Below are 19,035 nucleotides of genomic sequence, written 5' to 3'. Positions count from 1 at the left end.
CTCATGATTTTATAAACCTCTATAAGGTTACCCCCCCCAGCCTCTGACACTCCAGGGAAAATCACCCCAGCCTTTTCAGCCTCTGCTTGCAGCTCAAACCCCAGCAACATCATTGTAAATCTTTTCTGAATACTTTCAAACATCTTTCCTATCGCAGGATACCAGAGCTGAATGCGATGTTCCAAATGTAGCCTAACCAATGTCATATACATGACATCCCACTGCTATACTCAATGTACTAGCCAATAAAGGCTAGTGCACCGATGCCTTCTTTACCACCTTGTCTATCTGTGACTCCAACTTCCAGGAACTATGAATCTGCATCCCAAGGTCTCTCTGTTCAGAAACACTCCCCAGACCCTACTGTTAAGTAAATAAATCTCACCCTGATTTGCCTGACCAAAATTAACACTTCATATTTATCAAACTTAAACTCCATCTGCCACTCCTTGGCCCATCATCGCATCAGAACAAGGTCCTGTCATACTTTGAGATAACCTTCTTCACTGTCAACTACACTACCAATTTTGGTGTCATCTGCAAACTTGCTAACTATCCCTCCTATGTTCATATTGAAATCATTTATTTAAAGAACAAAAAGCTGCGGACCCAGAACTGATCCTTGTGGCACACTGCTGGTCGAAGGCGTCTAGTCCGATAAGTCAATTTTGCATCCAAATGGGTAGCTCTCCTTGGATTCCATATAATCTAACTTTGCTAACTAGTCTACCATGTGAAACCTTGTCAAACATCTTACTGATGTCCATACAAACAACGTCCAGTGCTCTTCCTTCATGAATTTTCTTTGAAACTTCTTCAGAAAATTCCTGGACCTAATTTGATTATGCAGGGAAAACAATCACTGGTGGGACGTGGGAGTGGGGACACTCATTCGACAAGGTTGCCCTTTACAAAGCAGTCATCTGTTCTTCTGCCTGAAGTAATGGCATAGCCTGAGACTGGACACCACATTGTGCAGTCTGCCTCCTTTCAGCATCTTAATGAGCTTATCTGCCTGTCTGATTCATGGAGGTTGTCAGTATTGAAGGGCTCCAGACCCATGTTAGGCTAAATGATCACATTTGGAATTTGGTTCAGTGGATTGTCTCACCGTACTCAGACACCTCCACCTGCATTCTGTGCCAGGATATGGCCCAATGCCTGTGTGATTGTCCAAGAGAAATCTGATTTCAGTGGAATTTGGCAATGTTGTCAAGTTTTCTTTTTCCCATGACTGGTATCTTTGCCGTTGAGCAGTGACAGGTTAATTGATCCTTTGTTGTTGAAACTCAATTGATACCATGATATTTGGAGTCACTGAGCTGATTGTTTTGATATTCCACATCAAACACTATATTATGATTTCTTAATTTAAACAAACAATTAATATTTTATCCTTCTAAAACAAGTATGTTATTTTTGAATGCTCAACACCTTGGGCACATTTCAAGAGCATACATTTGGAATTTCCTGGAGCTTTCCCTTTTGCTGATAATAAGTTACACTGCAAGAAGGTTCAGGCTAGCAGTCGAAATTCAAGTAAGGGTCTCACAATTCCCAGCCTCACATCTAAATATTCTGAACATTTATCGTTGGTAGGGAAAAAAGTGAGAACTGCAGATGCTGGAGATCAGAGTCAAACAGAGGTGCTGGAAAAGCACAGCAAGTCAGGCAGCATCTGAGGAGCAGGAGAATCAATGTTCCTACTGTGCTTTTCCAGCGCCACACTTTTTGACTTTTATCATAGACCATCTGAAGACATTGACTAAATGTCTCCATGAGGGAGCCTGACAATCTTGGAGAGAAGCAGTTGGATAATTGCATTCTGCTTTTTTCCCCTTTGAAAATCTAGTAACAAGGAGGTCTGTCTTGCTGCTGACAGGGAATTTGATCTCTTTTTTTAAAAGATGTTGAGCAGAGTTAAGGACTATATCTATACAGTTTTCGTTGATAACTTGGTTGGTATCCAATGTGTATTTATTTTGTCATAAAGTAAATGTCAGTTTTACTTCTCAATGCACCATTTTAAGCCAGATTATCACAATAAATTAAATAATTCCCATTTTGTGCTGCAAATGAATATATTCCACTTTATTTTTCAAGTTCTGGGTTAATCAATATTTTGTGTTTTAAGGTCATTATGAAGAAGTTTTTTTTAATGAAATTCATGATTAATTTAATCTTTTCCAGAAACCTTTGCTCAGCAACCTGTACTTTTGATCGCCAATGTTAAAAGTATTGTGGTGACCAGTCTGAATGGATCAAGTATTCCTGGTCAGAATTCTGTCACAGCTAATGGAATCATTGCACTGGATTTTATTTATGATGAGGAGCTGGTCTGCTGGATAATAGCTGAAGAAATGTCTACTCATGCTGAACTGAAATGTGCCAAGCTGACACCGCTGAATGGATTTACTGAAGAGAGAGTCATCAATATTTCACATAGCCTCCACAGTGAGTATTTTCAGCATCTAGAAATACTTAAGCAGTCATCGTTAAATTATGTTTTAAATTTGTAATCAACCCATTGCAATGTACTTTGAATTACTACATTGAATGCCTTTGACAAAGTCTAAAGAATGTTAAATATTTCACAAGCTTTGAAAGGTTGTTAATTCAATGATGATAACTAAATTAAAACGCAATCATATAAATATGGAACTTCGCTTTAAAAATACTTTGATTTTCTAGGAAAAGTGAGGGTCACAATAATTTCATGTTTGTAACATCTTTGTTGCTATGAGGAAATACAGGAACCTTGTGCCATGCACATCAACCAGTATATCAGAGTAGGTTTAAGAGATGCAGTATATTAGTAAAGCTTAAACAGACATATTTATGATATCATCACTGTTTCATAACATGTGACCGGAGGGAGAAAGATATCAGACTCCCTCTTAGCTCAAATTACTTTTCTGAATAGGAATCTCAAAGAGGTTCATTGAGTTAAAGTCTTCACTTTCCTGCCAATTGATGCCTTCATTAACATTTTGCTTGAGGATGGATTCAAGGTAAGAACCATCAGCAGGTCAACAACATTTGAGTACTGCCAACACTATTTCAGCAGTCAGCAAAATATACCTCAAGAAAGAAAAGGTAACAGATGCCATTTGTCACACCTACCCAAATGCTGTCCACTCTAGTTTTTCTTCAGATATGAAAAGCATGTGGCACAAGGGACATTAGACAGATATATGCAAGAAATCTGGTTCCAAAGACAAAGTCAGACACTAGTACAAAACACTTGGGACAACATCGCAAAACCAGTAGCAAGGAAAGTGTACACAGTTGCAAACACATCAATGAAAGCAAAATACTGGAACAATTGAAAGAAGCACAGAAAATCCTGGAGAAGTTCAACATTCACAAGTAACAACAGACCTATGGCAGCATCTGTGGAGAGAGAATAAAGTTGATGTTTTAAATCCAAAATGATTTCTTTAGAAAATCATCAATGAATTTCGGAATCAACCAAACAAAAGGCAAATTTCACAAGATGACCAAGCTTTCTATATTATTAACTTCACTCACCACATCAATAGTGTAAGATGATAGGAAGTTTTTGGAATTGTTACCATCATGTGTCCTGAAGATTTAGGTCTATATACATTAAAAAGTAAAATTGATGCAAGAGCTAGTACCAAAATATTACTATCATGATACATTACTGCAAGTTATGTATCTCAGTACATGACAGTCCACAGTACAGAGCCAGTGTGAGCAATTACAATCAGCAACGGCTGAAAATGACTGACTATAAGACTTGTCGTCGTTCATTAACCAGAGATAGTCAGTGTTAAGTTCCTGAGGAGCTTTTTTTCATTTTTGTTGTACACAGACAAACATGGTTTATCGTAACAAAGTTATTTACCAGAACAAACAAGTTCTAATGCCAAAAGTAATTTACCAATATGTCATGTGCATATTTTACCAGGAAACAAGGGTATTGTGAATATGGTAAATAGTCAAGGTCTTTTCCACAGGGTGGGGAAGTCCAAATCTAGAGGGTATTGGTTTAAGGTGATAGGGGAAAGATTTAAAGGGGATCTAAGTGTTAACTTTTTCACGCAGAGAGTAGCGCATGTGTGGAATGAGCTGCCAGAGGAAGTTGTGCAGACTGGTATAATTACAATATGTTAAAAGGCACCTGCATGAGTATATGAACAGGAAGGGTGTAGAGGGATATGGGCCAAGTGCTGGCAAATGGTACTAGATTTATTGAGGTTATCTGGTTGGCATGGATGAGTTAAACCATGCTGTATATTTCTATGACGATAAATGCACAAGAACTGTGAAGCCAGGATGAATCAGGATAGCTAATGAATATATACGATCATATCAAATGTAATAACACTGGAAGCAGAGGGAGCATCCACAGCCACTCCTTGGATAAAAGTAGCAACAGACTTATTCATAGTGCTTGTGGAAATTTACTTCCTTGTCATGGTATCATAGAATCACTGCAGTGTGGAAACTGGCCCTTCAGCCCAACAGGTCCACACTGACCCTCCAAAGAGTAACTCACCCAGACCAATTCCCCAACCATATTATCTGATATTTACCCATGACTAATGCACCTAACTTACACATCCCTGAACACTATGGTCAATTTCCCAAGGTCAATTCACTTAACCTGCACATCTTAGGATTGTGGGCGGAAACTAGAGCAACCGGGGAGAATGTGCAAGCTCCACACAGACAGTCACCCGAGGCTGGAATAGAACCCAGGTCCTTGGTGCTGTGAGGCAGCAGTGCTAACCACTAAGCCCCTGTGCCATCCCACTTGCTTCTCCAAATTCCCTATTGTTTGTTGATTTAGCAACAGAACAAGTGCAGCCATTGCCAGCACAATAAGTCTTGTTCATTTCATGTCCTGGTATGGATGATGTCTGACAACAAACTACAAATCACTGGCAGAAAATATCACAACAAGTGATGAATATCACATCATCACTTACTATCCACACTCAAACAGTGCAGCAGAGCAGACAATACATACAATCAAAGCAATGACAATTCAATACCAAACAACAAAGCAGGATATTTACAGTGCATGATAGATTTTTACACAATACCAGTAGACAAAGGAGACAGTGAGGTCTGCAGTTGCTGGAGATCAGAGTTGAGAATGTGTTGCTGGAAAAATACAGCAAGTCAGGCAGCATCCGAGGAGCAGGAGGATCGATGTTTCAGCCCAGAGCCCTTCTTCAGGAATGGCCTCATTCCTGAAGAAGGACTCCAGCCCGAATCATTGATTTTCCTGCTCCTCAGATGCTGCCTGACTTGCTGCGTTTTTCCAGTAACACACTCTCAACCAGTAGACAAAGGATTACTGTTCCCAGCACAACTTATGTTGAGAAGGTAAATGCAGATGACCTTGCCCAGCAACCATTCTGAGGCACAGGACATTCTTCTTCAAATGCAAAGGAGAATTTAAGAGATGCATAATGAATGAGCAAGTGTAAGACTACCACGGTTATGCACAAGGCAGTGGATCTAAGGGGGCCTTGTATTAAATTGTAAAAGGAGATGAAGCCAGCTCAGATGTGTATATATAGCACACTAATCATGCATGGAGAATGAGGACAAAACCTGCAATGATGATGATTGAAATATGTTCTAATCAATCTTGCGAAAGAGTGTTATGACACACCTCTAGAGGAGGTAGGAGCTGAAACTAGGCCTCATTTCTCAGAGGCAGGGACATAGCACAGTGCTACAAGACCCCTTTGATGTTTCAACCCAGGGAATTTGTGCATGTGAAATGAACGTGATACCCACTACACTGAAGAAACATGGCATGATGATGATGATTGAATGATGCTGTCAAGTGACAGCAATCAATTGGAAGGCAACTAAGTTGCCAAACCAGTGCTGCAGAGTTTCACGCATACTTGTCCAGATGGGTATATGATCGAAGTTGAGAAATCTTCAAAACATTACATGGACATTTGAATTGTTAATCTTTTAAACTGTTTCAGCTATTGCATAATTATTGAATGTGCAACGTGTGTGTATGTACAACAATTTATACCTATTTGGGTTAAGTTTTAATTTTTGGAAAATGGGGGCTATTGTGTCTGTCAGTATTTCAGTATATTTCTTTAAGAGACATTGTATGTTGGCATTACTTTAAGAAACATGGGATTGATATCATTATATCATTTCACTGTATCATAGCATGTGACCCGAGAGTGTAATGATCTCAGGTTTCATCCCAACTCTGATCACTTGAAGTATGTTGCTTGATGTAACTGAGTAACCTAACACTAGCCCAGGTTCTTAATGTGTCTGTGAATGTAACATTTGTATAAAATAGCCACTGGTGATAAATGTCTATTGTATCTTTTAAAATCATATTATCCACCTCAATGATATGAAGGATAACATGATAACAAATAAAAACATCCTGTTGGAGGCAAAGTCCACAACAATGCATTTGCTCAATGATGCAGGCTAGTTTTGTGTATTAATCACTATGGTCCACACCAGTGAACAAAATGAGTCCTAACTATTACAGAAATTATTCTATGGCTCATGTGGCAATATCTGTTTCAATAGACAATTGGTGATGATTGCTGCGCCTAAACTTGACACAGTGGGCAGGATGTTTATTGCACATGACTAATAACATTGGTAGAAGATAATGCACATTTTTGAGCTTGGGTAAGTTTCTATTATGCTCAATGTAGTTTCATTGCTGACTTGCTGAATGAGCAGTGATAGGCAGCTTCTCACTCCCAGTGAATCAAAAACCAAGTGGTTCCTCTGTGGGGCCGAGCCAGAATTACCCACTTTCAAACTTGAGTGTGGGGAGGTGAGGGTCTGTGAGAGGTTATATCACCAAAGTAGAGCAAAGTACAAAGGGATCAACAGAAAAGGTTTATTTTTCTTAAGTTAGGACAGTTCAGGCCTTTCAAAAGTAATTTGCAGAGCTGTTTTTGTTTAGTTTTATTTTGGAGCAGCCTCCTATAGTTGTATAAGCATAACTCATCTGGTAGTTCTGAGCATTCAGTCCAGACAGAGAAAAACATATTAGTTTCTCAATTCTTTGGGAGTCATGCTGCCAGTCAATATTTATTCAGCAGTGACACTAGATTGAGCTTAATTAATAGGATGATACGTGAACACAAAACTTGGTAAAATCTCCCAGTCATGTTATATGTCATTTTAAGTGCAGATCCAGTGGATGACCAACATTTAATTGAAGTCCCAGGGTTTTGGACTCTTAATTCAAATGCATTTGATAAAGGTAGTGGTTTTTTATTTCAACCTCAGTGCAAAAGTTGAGTAGATACATGCTGTGCCTGACCTGCTGTGTTTTTTCAGCAGCACTCTAATCTAGACTCTGGTTTCCAGCATGTGCAGTCCTTGTCTTCACAACAGTTGAGTAGGTTGAGTCTAAAACAGCAAGTGAGCTGTAATTTTTTTTAAAAATTGTCTGCAACTATTTTGTTCATCCTGTAAAATAGGATGCAAGCTGACAAAAATCTTTCTGAAAACTCCTCAACATCACAGAATTACAGAAGTATTATGGCATAGAAGGAGGCCATTCAGCCTATTGCGTCGACACTGCCTTGTTAAATCAGCACCATTACCTAGTACCTCCTGTTTCCTCATTTCCTGCACGTTACTTTTATTCAAAAGAATCATCCAATGCATTTGCTTCCCATACCCTAACTACTTACTGAGTGAAAAAGATTTTCTTTTCTCCGCTCTTGCTTCTTTTGCAGACCATGTTAAATCCATGCATTCTTGTTCTCTGGTTCCATTTACCAGCGAGAACAGTTTCGCCTGATCTATTTTTTCCAGCCTGCTCATGATTTCGAAAACCTCTGTTGAAGTTCCTCTTAGCCTTCTTCATTGCAAGGAGGCAGGGCCAGTCTCTCCTGAAGACTGAAGTTCCACATCCCTCAAGCCATCGTTGTAAACTGCTTCTATACTATTTCTAAAGCATTCATTTCCCTCCTATAATATGATACCCATATTATAGTACTTTTGTCGATGTTGATTATGAGTCCCAAATGGCTTTTTCTGTAATTTATTCCTGCACTTTGTCCCACTGTCATGGAATATGTGGTTATCTTCTTTATGTGTCTTTTTTGACCTTCTGCTGTTAATTATTTTGTTTTATTTGCCATCATTTATAACTTTGACATTGCTCTTTAAGACTGAAATCTCGGGGCTGAGATTTCCAAAGGTCTCTGGTTCAAGATTAGTGTGGGTAAGATTTTGAAATTACAGTCTTGGTTGGCATCCCAAAGACTCCAAGATAGTTTTGAATTTTCAAAGTGTTAAGGGGGTAGTGTGATTTTATGGGGTGGGGACTTTGGGAGGAATGAGGAACAGCCTTGCCACCAATGAACAGTTCTTTAAGCCCCTTTAGATTATTGCTGTTGGGATTTGTCCAGAACCGGATGCAGATTTCAAGTTTTTTTCCAGGTGAGCTTGAACTATCAGGGATAGTCAAGGGAGCTTGTGCCAGGAGTTGGAGGAAGTAGGGGTGGTCTTTTAATGAATACTTTGCTTCAATATTCAATACTGAGAGGGACTTTGTTGTCTGACAGGTCAACATAAAACAAACTGATATGCTTGAACAGGTTGATGTTAAGAAGGACAATTTGCTGAATATTTTCAAAAACATAAGGATAGATAAGTCCCTTGGGCCAGAGGGAATATACCCAATATTACTACAGGAAGCGAGGGAAAAGATTGCTGCATCTTTGGTGATGATCTGTGCATCCTCGCTGTCCACTGGAGTAGTGCCAGATGATTGGAGGCGCGCAAATGTTATTCCTTTTTTCAAGAAATGGAATAGAGCTAATCCTGGGAATTACAGACCAGTTAATCTTATGTATGTGGTGGGCAAATTATTGGAGAGGATTCTGAGAGACAGGTTTATGATTACTTGGAAAACCATTGTTTAATTAGAGACAGTCAACACGGTTTTGTGAGGGGTATGTAATGCCTCACAAGCCTAATTGAATTCTTTGAGGATGTGACAAAACACATTGATGAAGATAAAGCAGTTGATGTCATGTGCATGGATTTTAGCAAGGCATCCCCACGGTAGGCTAATTCAGAATGTAAGGTGGCATTGGATAGAGGCAAATCTGGCTATTTGGATACAGAATTGGCTGGCCCACAGAGGACAGAGGGTGGTAGTAGATGGAAAGTATTCAGCCTGGAGCTCGGTGACCAGTGTGGTCTGCAGGGTCTATTTTGGGACTTCTGCTGTTTGTGATTTTTATAAATGATTTGGATGAGAAAGTAGAATGGTGGGTTAGTAAGTTTGCCAATGACATGAAAGTTGGTGGAGTGGTCGATAATGTGGAGGGCTGTTGTAGGTTGCAACAGGACATTGACAGCATGCAAAACTGGGCTGATAAGTGGCAGATGGAGTTCAACCTGGAAAAATGGGGAATGATTCACTTTGGAAGGTCAAATTTTAATGCAAAATACAGGGTTGAAGGCAGGATTCTTGGCAGTGTGGAGGAACAGACAGAACTTGGAGGTCCATGTCCATAGATCCCTCAAAGTGGCTACCCAGGTTGGTAGGGTTATTAAGAAGGCATATGGTGTATCGGCTTTCATTAGCTGAGGAATTGAGTTTAAGAGCTGTGAAGTTATGCTGCAGCTCTGTAGAGCCCTGGTTCGACCACAGTTGGAATATTGTGTTCAGATCTGTTCATCTTGTTAAAGGAAGGATGTGGAAGCTTTTGAAGGATGCAGAGGAGATTTACTAGGATGCTGCCAGGGTTGAATAAAGATTGAGGAAGCTAAGGCATTTTTCATTGGAACGATAAAGAGTGAGAAGTGATCTTAGAGGTGTATAAGATGATGAGTGGCATAGGTAGAGTGGATAATCAGAGACTTCTTCTCAAGGCAGAAATGGCTATCACAAGGAGGCATAACTTTGAGGTGATTGGAGGAAGGTTTGGGGGATGTCAGGGGTCAGTTCTTCACACAGAGAGTGGTGGGTGCATGTAATGCACTGCCAGCGGTGGTAAGAGAATCAGATACATTAGTGACATTTAAGCGTCTCTTGGATAGGCATGTGGATAATAATAAATTGAAGCGTATGTAGATTAGTTTGATCTTAGAGTATGATATAAGGTTGGCACAACAGCTGCTCACATTTGTGTAGTATCTTTAATGCAGTAAAACTTCCCAAGGTAATGATGTTAAGGATCATATTCATTATCTGAAATGCTCGAAAATCTTGAATGTATCCTCTGTGCAACGCTTGGGTACAATGCTTCAACTTGATGTGTGACTGGAGTATTACAGACTCTGAATTGTATTTTGCTTTTTTAGGATAATACTTCCTAATTCTGTTGGGCATATTGAGAACCAAAACACTGAAGACCAATAATTCTCTTCAATTCCCATATTTATGTGTGTATTGGTGAAGTACTTAGACCCATCATATTTTCATTTCATTTAAAATCTATCAAAATGTGTCTATATGATGTGCTACATTTTGACTCACTTCCATATTTCATTTTATTCAATTGTCCAGTTCAGGTTTTGTGTTGGTACCAGCTGTCTGTTTGATAATTTTATATTCAGCTTCTAAATCTAATCTGTTCATCTATATTAGAAATCATAATAAATCAATCATGGGACACATCACTCAGCAGTTTCACACCTTTGTGTAATTGCTATAATATGTAGCTGCTGTTTCCTACCCTTTCTAAATTTCTCAAGTGTTTCCAGCTTTCACCTTAGAATTTTGCTGTTTTAAATTAAAATATGGTGATACGGAATTTAGGTAACTACTTTCAGAAGTTTAGGTACACTGCAGCAATTAATAATTATTAATCTAAATATTTCAGTAATTCATAAGATGTAGAAAAATTGAAGTTTAGCCTGTGTTCTTTTATGTTGCTATCTATCTTTTGCAGATTGGTTTCAGATGGAGGTTCAAACAAGTCCTTGTCTTTCATCTCAATGGGAGATTAGGAGTATTTATTGGTCTACATTTGGTTTAATGTTTGTATTCAATAATCTTTCCCATAGTACGTTTGCTTAAAGTTTCTAACCACCTGTTAGCGATTAGTCATCATTGCCTATTTATTATAACTCTACATATGTACAAAGGATCAGATATCAAGAGATCAGTCCTTTTGTCTTTTCATGTCTTATAAATTCTATAACTGTACAGCGTTTCATTTGCATTTCATATGTATTAGTCAGCTGATATAAAAATACATATATGTTTCTCCTTCAGAACAAATGAAAGGGGATTAAAAAAAACTTTGACACAATTATCTAGTTAGCCAATGGTGCATAACCAAAAGAAACTTCTAAGACCTTTCAGGGGTATAAATTCAAGGGTCCCTCGCACCCAGAAGGATACTACATCTAAAGATTGAGCTTAAAACACAATAAGATTCTTTGACCTGTGTTTGCCTAAGCACAATGTTTGCAATATATAAATTAACCATTTATTCCATGTTGATGTTGACCAAATAATTCATATTCCGAAAAACTTATAAATTCTTATTTTCCTCTTTAATTAAATTTCAGGGACAGAAAACTGAAAATATTTAGCAAAATGATGAATTGTTCAAAAGAAACCTTCCATTTTTTTCTGATAGATTTTAAATAATTTAATTTTAACAGTTTGCAAAATTTTGGGAAGTCATCAATGATCAAATGGTATAGATGATGAGTTATAATTAATTTTCTAGCTATGATGACCAGAATTCACATAAAGGTATTGGGTATTTTGACCAGCAATGTTCTGATTAATGGTCACAATATTTTATCTGGCAGTTTAATTCTTCAGGGGAAAACAGCATTTACTTTTAAACTGGTTGAAAATATTGCTGCTGCTGCAAATAATCATTCTTGTAAAACACTGCTGAGGTTTTTTTTTACTATCTTGCCACTATTTATGTTGTGAAACTTGAAAGAGTTCTGAAAAGATTTATAAGGATGTTGCCAGGGTTGGAGGGTTTGAGCTATAGGGAGAGGCTGGAGTGTCAGAGGCTGAGGAATGACCTTATAGGGTTTTATAAAATCATGAGGGACATGGATAGGATAATTAGGCAAGGTCTTTTCCCTGAGATGGGCGAGTCCAGAACTAGAGGGTACAGGCTTACAGTGAGAGGGGAAAGATTTAAAAGAGATCTAAGGAGCAACTTTTTCACACAGAGGGTGGCGCATGTATGAAATGAGCTGCCAGAGGAAATGTGGAGGCGGGTACAATTACAATTTAAAAAGCATCTGGCTGGGTATATGAATAGGAAGGGTTTAGAGTGCTGGCAAATGGGACTAGACTAATTTAGGATATCTGACCAGCATGGATGAATTGGACCAAAGGGTCTGTTTCCGTGTTTTTGACTTTATTTGCACTGAGGAATATCAGTAATGAATAGATTGCTTTACTTTGACTTTCACTTTCTGTTTCATGTTTTGGAATTAATTAGGTTGCAGGGATAGAGGCTTGTACCTCATTTACACATTTGATCCCTGTTTGCTGCTTCGAAAAATCTGCTTGTATTTCTTCTGAAAACAACTTACATTTACGTTTAAGATAAGCATTTTCAGTAAGAAATTCACAAATGACAGGTGATGAATAAAGGAATGACTCTCAATCCATCTGAACTTGTGTCAGCAGTTGTCAACTTTGTGCCATGCACTGAGAGACTTTGTCCGAATTTAGAATAACATATGTTTTCCATTAAAATATATGCCTTCTGCTATTTATAATGGGGAATTAAATGATCTATTATCAAAAGTTAAAGATATAAAGACTAAAATGTAGAAAATTGTGGTAGATGCAGGTACAGTTACAACATTTAAAAGACATTTGGATAGGTACATAAATAGGAATGGTTTAGAGGAATACAGGGCAAATGCAGGAAAGTGGGTCCAGTTTAGTTTGAGAAACTTAGTCAATGTGGACATGTTGGACTGAAGGGTCTGTTTCCATACAGAATGACTCTATGACAAAAAATTGAAATGCTTCCCTTCCTCGGTTGCGTTCAACTTCATGTATGATTTGTAAACATTTGAAAAAGAGTACATTCCACTGTATATTGGCTGAGAAAAAACTCATTTGAGGTGACTCCCGGAGTGAAGTTGAGTTCAAGGCAGTCGCACACAGCAGCTATTGGCAATTTCACAACTTGTTTTGTATTCCTCACTATTTCATTTAATGTTGACTTCAATTAAAATAAAATCTGTGGTGTGTAAAACAACACTGATGATTCATGATCTTGTTTGAACAGACAAAGTTCAACCTCAGACTCTTTTGTTTAATGATACAAAATGTTTTGCATGTTTCTCTGAAAAATAAGTCCAGTTCTCCCCGCGCAAATTGTTTTGCAATCCATGTCCCTTGTATTCGGCTGATTAATGTAGTATTCTCTACTGATTTCAATCAAGTACAGAAGATGAGATCAGAAATTAAATGTTATATTAATGAGTACCTGAGACTTAGTAGGCAATTCATGATGCCTTTATAAAGCATGGTGGACATATCTGCAAGTAATTTACTTGTTATGGACTATTATATAACTTTCCTGCCTCAGGTGACTGACTGTGTGGAGTTTGCACGTTCTCCCCGTGTCTGCGTGGGTTTCCTCCGGGTGCTCCGGTTTCCTCCCACAGTCCAAAGATGTGCAGGCCAGGTGAATTGGCAATGCTAAATTGCCCATAGTGTTAGGTAAGGGGTAAATGTAGATGTAGGGGTATGGGTGGGTTACGCTTCGGCGGGACGGTGTGGACTTGTTGGGCCAAAGGGCCTGTTTCCACACTGTAAGTAATCTAATCTAATCTAAAGACAATGTTGAATGTTCTTGGTTCAAGTTCAGGCATGAATGCTCAGTGCTACATCAAGTACTGAAATTACAATATTTCATTTCAATACTGCATTACAATACTGAAATTACAATATAGACATTACAATACTGACATTACAATACTGCATTATGTTACTGCAGATCCTTAATGTAAGATATGTTATAAAAGACTGAAAATCAAGATAACTTCTGAGGTTCACCAGCCATCCTTTGTGGATTAAGAAATGATCTTATCTCAAGAGAGAAGAAAGAAGACATAATTTCTGATGTATTTTGTTAGTCTGACCCAAGTGCAATATGCTGGTTTGCCTTTCAAATACAAAGGTCATTGGCTAAAACTACAGGGGTTTGAAACCACAATGGTTTATTAGATAGGACAGCACTTTATTTGACCAGAGAGTCAACAGTTCATGGGACATCTCATAATAAGGCAGCTCTTCTGCTCCATGCTAAAAAGAAATGTTATCGTAAGTCATACTAGCTTTTAAGAAAACATGAGTGACATTGAATTTTAAGTAAAGCCATGAGACTGCTGCAGTCAACAAAGCAGCCAAAGTTTCTGTTGGCTACATACTTGAGAGAAAGGGGGTTAATGTTCACCTCAAAATCCAGATTGAGGCAAATCCGTACTACCCTACAAGAAGGAAAACAAAAATTACAAGAACCATCAAAGTTGTTGGGAAAATTGTGATTTTTCAAGAACTTCACTCCAGCCAAAGCATCAACTAAACTAAGAAACATCAAGCTTGCTCCAAAATAGTGGCTGAGTGATATTTTATTCTTACAATTACCATTTCAAGATCATTTCATCTAATGTTTTGAGTGCATGGTAGCATGAGAGTCAAGTGAATAGTATGTCAGATTTTCATTAATCTCCATAACAAGTATGTGAGAAATACAATAACCTTCTCCATTTTGAAATACTCAAGAGTTTGCAGCCATATCGTTAAAATCACCCAGATTGACATATCCACAAACTGATATTGAGCTCATATTCATCTCAGGCAAATAAAATTAAACGATTGACATCTGGCACTGACATCAAACATGCCTTTAGTGACTTCAGTTGTCACTTTGGTATATAAGGTGAAATGAGATTTTCAATTAATTTATAGCATGAAGATACATCTGAAATGCGAAGCAGTGTTGCTGCCTTCCACAGTAAATCTCAGTTCTGCTTCATGATATTTTGGATTATTTCAAAGCCTTACAAGACTTTTCAAAGGCTTGCTGGTTCTGCATGTAATAGACATTAGGAGAGTATCTATTATGAAAGTGGAAGATGGAAGTGACAAGGACATTGGAAAATGGCATGAAAAATATGGGGACATCGAAATGTTATGAATGGTATCAGGGGATAGGTGATATGGCATCATAGAGGAGATGTGGGGAGTTGACTTATGAAGATAATAGAAGGTTTGGATAATGGAAGGAAATACATTTCAATAGACTATGACCTGAGGGACACAAACAAATGTACTGAAAACTACTTGAATATTGGTATTGCAAGTAGCAGTGCTTGAAATTTTGGATTTTGGGGACTTTTCTGCTGAACTGACATCCCAGTAAATGGAACGAGCATTCTAGACTGCTGGTCCTCTGTAATGATTGGAACCAGCTAGGTCTTGTTGACTTTGAGATCCTTGATTAGTGTTGTTAACCTGGGACAATCCGGAAAACCTCGGCTGACCAATAAGACCAGGAGATTCAGCATCTCCACAGTTCAAGGAACTGGCTCTGAGTGAGCTGATCACAGCCAGTGTATTGTACACAAGCAAATAGAAGGTGACTTGGTGATGGGATACCAGTTATTTCTCCCTCCATTTGCCTGTTTCTCTTGCTGCCTTGTGACTACTTCTGGAGGCAATAAGGCCCAAGTCTATGCTACACCCACCTCCAGAGAATGAGAATGAGTTAACGGAAATCAGTTCACAGATTCAGAAATTTTCACGACCCATGATATCATCTCCTTCTCCAAAATCCAGCCAATTTTCTGTTAATACTTCATGTAATGCTGGAACGTTGCAAGAGTTCAGACTTGCATAGACTAAGTTATGACAATAGCAAAGTATGGCATCATACAATTTTCGAAGTAATTTTATTGAACTAGATTCAAATAGTTATGCATAACATACTAATAGCTGGTGAACAGGCAAATAACATTAGTTGGCTCCACCAGTGAAAGAATAAATTTACAAATAGATTTATTTCAATTCAGTTGTGCCTTGATGTTGTAAATAATTCATAAAACTTAATTCTCCAAATCCAGTTCCACCTTTTTAAATCCAGCACCACTGAACTTTTTCATTCATTTCCTCGTCTTAACTTAAATCAAAGGTTGACATCCACATGAATTGTACCCACAATGTTCATCTTTGTCCCTTACTTATTTTACTTTAACACATTTATAAAACACTTCTCTGCTTTAACTCAGCCAAGAGTCGAAAAGCCATCACATTCCCTAAGTGATACCCTAACTCTGCCCAGCTCATTCCTTTTAGACGTTGTTCATAGCTGGGTCACTGATCAGGTACCCACGCAGAAAGATTTAATTCACAACATGTTGACCTATGTCTGTCTGTAGAATAAAGAACTAAGTCAAAATACATATTTCTACAAGTTCAAAAAAACATGTTCAGAACACGAGGCTTTCAAGAATTTATTGCTCTCTGCAACAATCTCCCAAGTTTTTATAAATTGTTTCAAAATGTCACTTTTACAAGAGTCCCAAAACCACAAGGTGTTAAAAGTCAAACAGGAATATCCTTCACCTTGCTTTACACTCCTCTGATCACAATGAAATCAGAAAAAGTTTCAAATTTACCTTAGGGATATCATCCTGTTCTTGTTTTGGGTAATCATAGGTATTGTGACATGTTGTACAATCCTTATAATAACTAGCATCTTCATCATTTATTTTTTTTTCTGCCATAAGAATGCATGCTTGCTTGCTCAGATGAATTGTGAATTATCATTTTTGCTGATGTAACCAAAGCAATCAGTCTGGCAAATTCAATGAAAATCTGACTTAATCTCATTGTGCCACATGTATATTTTTAAAGCATAACAGACATAATTATGCTCATTAAATAAAACCAAAAATGGATCAGTAACATTGTCATTTTAGATTAGATTCCTTACAATATGGAAACAGGCCCTTTGGCCCAACAAGTCCACACCGACCCTCCCAGACCCATTTCCCATATTTCTTGCTGACTAATGCACCTACAACAATGGGCAATTTAACATGGCCAATTCTCCTGACCTGCACATCTTTTACTCATCAAAAGTCTCTATGTGCACAATTTACTTTTCAAAATAATTTACAATTGTCCATTTACTGTTGATTTCCCACGCTGAAATAAAACTGACTGGTCTGTACTTGCTGGGTTTATTTTTATGGCCTATATTTGAACCAAGTAACATTTGCAATTTTCCAGTTCTCTGGCACTTCCCTTGAATCTAATGAGAACTTGGACTAATGTGACCAGTGCCTCCACAACTTTTCTTTACATCCTCATATGTTTTCTATCCCCTCCTGGTGACTTATTAACTTTAAGTACAAATGGTGTTTTATCAATGACCCAACCACTTGGTAAGGAGAGTTCAGCTATGAAGCATCATTGTCCTTTATTTTGTTGTTAATTAAAAATAGACTGAGAGTCATAAGTTTTCTTTCATTTCACCAGTACAAGATACTTTTCACACAATAGTACAAAACAATGCATATACTAAGCTTGCCCGCACAAAAAGGATATATTTCCCCATGAGACAAGTAAAATATCTCTCACTTATCTTGTGTGCATCATCAAATGATCCTGCAAAGCTTGTCTTTGTGGCTTGGTGTTTAAAAGCCTGACTGCGAATGTTTCCATCTCAATATCCTAGAATCCTCAACTTCCCAATAGGGACATCAGGCTGACAAGCAGGAGTCAGCACTCCAGTCTGCTCTGCCACTCAGCTATGCTATGCTTGCCTGATTCTTATCTCAACTTGATTTTCCTGTCTGCACCCCACTCTCCATCCAAATAGCTCTAGACTATCTTGACTATCAAAAGTCAATTTAACTCAGCTATTAATAAATTCAATTACCCAGCCTCCATTTTTCAGGGGAACAGAATTTCACAGATTCTCAACCTTCTGAGAGAAAACAAATGTTTTTCCTTTTTAAACATTTTAGGAAATCAACTTCTTTGCTTATCTTATCTGCATTTCAGCCACTGTTGTCTGAATTGCTTTTAAAGATAAAATTATGGAAAACATTCGTTTTTTTTCAAACACATGTCTACTTACTTAAACGTTGCACATACTTCATAACAGTTTCTACATAGAACCTGCTTTGCAATTTTCTCTTGAATAGCTCATTGCACATGGTGTGAGGTAAATATTATTGCGAAAGCAAAATCAACATATGGAATATTATCAAGTGAGATGCTGTCTTCTACTGTGGCATTAACATTCAAAAGCTCTTGTCTTCACTGATCATCTTCTTTCCTTATGTAGAGCAGTGATTCATCTATGATGAAGGCCATTGAAACTTCTTTGTTCTATTAAATTCATTGGTGGGTGTTGAGGGGTGAGAGAATGGCAAAAGCCTTTGGTGTCTGACACTGAACTACAGTGCTGAACTCCATCAGAAAAGTGCAGAAAAATTAGGAAGGTCCCCAGAAATATTTGTTACACCAATATCAGATGATGTGCAATCTTGCTGTGCCCACATTTTTGGCCTTAGGTACATTCCAACATTGTCCGTGTGTACAACTTGAGGTTTTAGAAGTCTAAAACTAGAAGATTTTCTTTACAGCATAACAGACATAATTGTACACATTAAATAAAACCAAAAATGGATCAGTTACATTACCATTTCACTCATCAAAAATCTCTATGGACACAATTTACTTTTAAAAATAATTTATACTTGTCCACTTAGTGTTGATTTCTCATGCTGAGATAAAACTGATTGGTTTGTACTTGCTAGTCTTCATGTAAAACTAGAAGTCACTCAACCTCAGGTTCAACAGGTTTATTTGAAATTGCAAGCTTACAGAGCGCTACACCTTTGGAAAGTCAAATGAGCTTCACCTGATGAAGGAGCAGTGCTCCAAAAGTTTGTGATTCAAATAAACCTATTGGACTATAATCTAGTACTGTGTGACTTCTGACTTTAGAGTGTGGTGCTGGAAAGTGTGGCAGTATGGTGGCTCAGTGGTTAGCACTGCTG

At 37.9% G+C, this 19,035-nt stretch overlaps 1 protein-coding gene across 1 annotated transcript in view; it reads left to right on the top strand.

The window, feature by feature from the left end:
* The window catches only part of LOC140482363 (low-density lipoprotein receptor-related protein 1-like), a 1,932,271-nt gene that overhangs the window by 684,447 nt on the left and 1,228,789 nt on the right, over positions 1-19,035 (top strand). Inside the window, exon 6 of the mRNA XM_072579726.1 lies at positions 2,191-2,454. Coding sequence (XP_072435827.1) covers positions 2,191-2,454 — 264 coding nt within the window. The remainder of the gene's footprint in view (positions 1-2,190; positions 2,455-19,035) is intronic.

The sequence above is a fragment of the Chiloscyllium punctatum genome, chromosome 10, assembly GCF_047496795.1.
Source record: "Chiloscyllium punctatum isolate Juve2018m chromosome 10, sChiPun1.3, whole genome shotgun sequence".
NCBI classification, from domain to species: Eukaryota; Metazoa; Chordata; class Chondrichthyes; order Orectolobiformes; family Hemiscylliidae; genus Chiloscyllium; species Chiloscyllium punctatum.
Note: the sequence above shows the minus strand (reverse complement) of the source record. Positions and strands in the feature narration are given on the sequence as shown.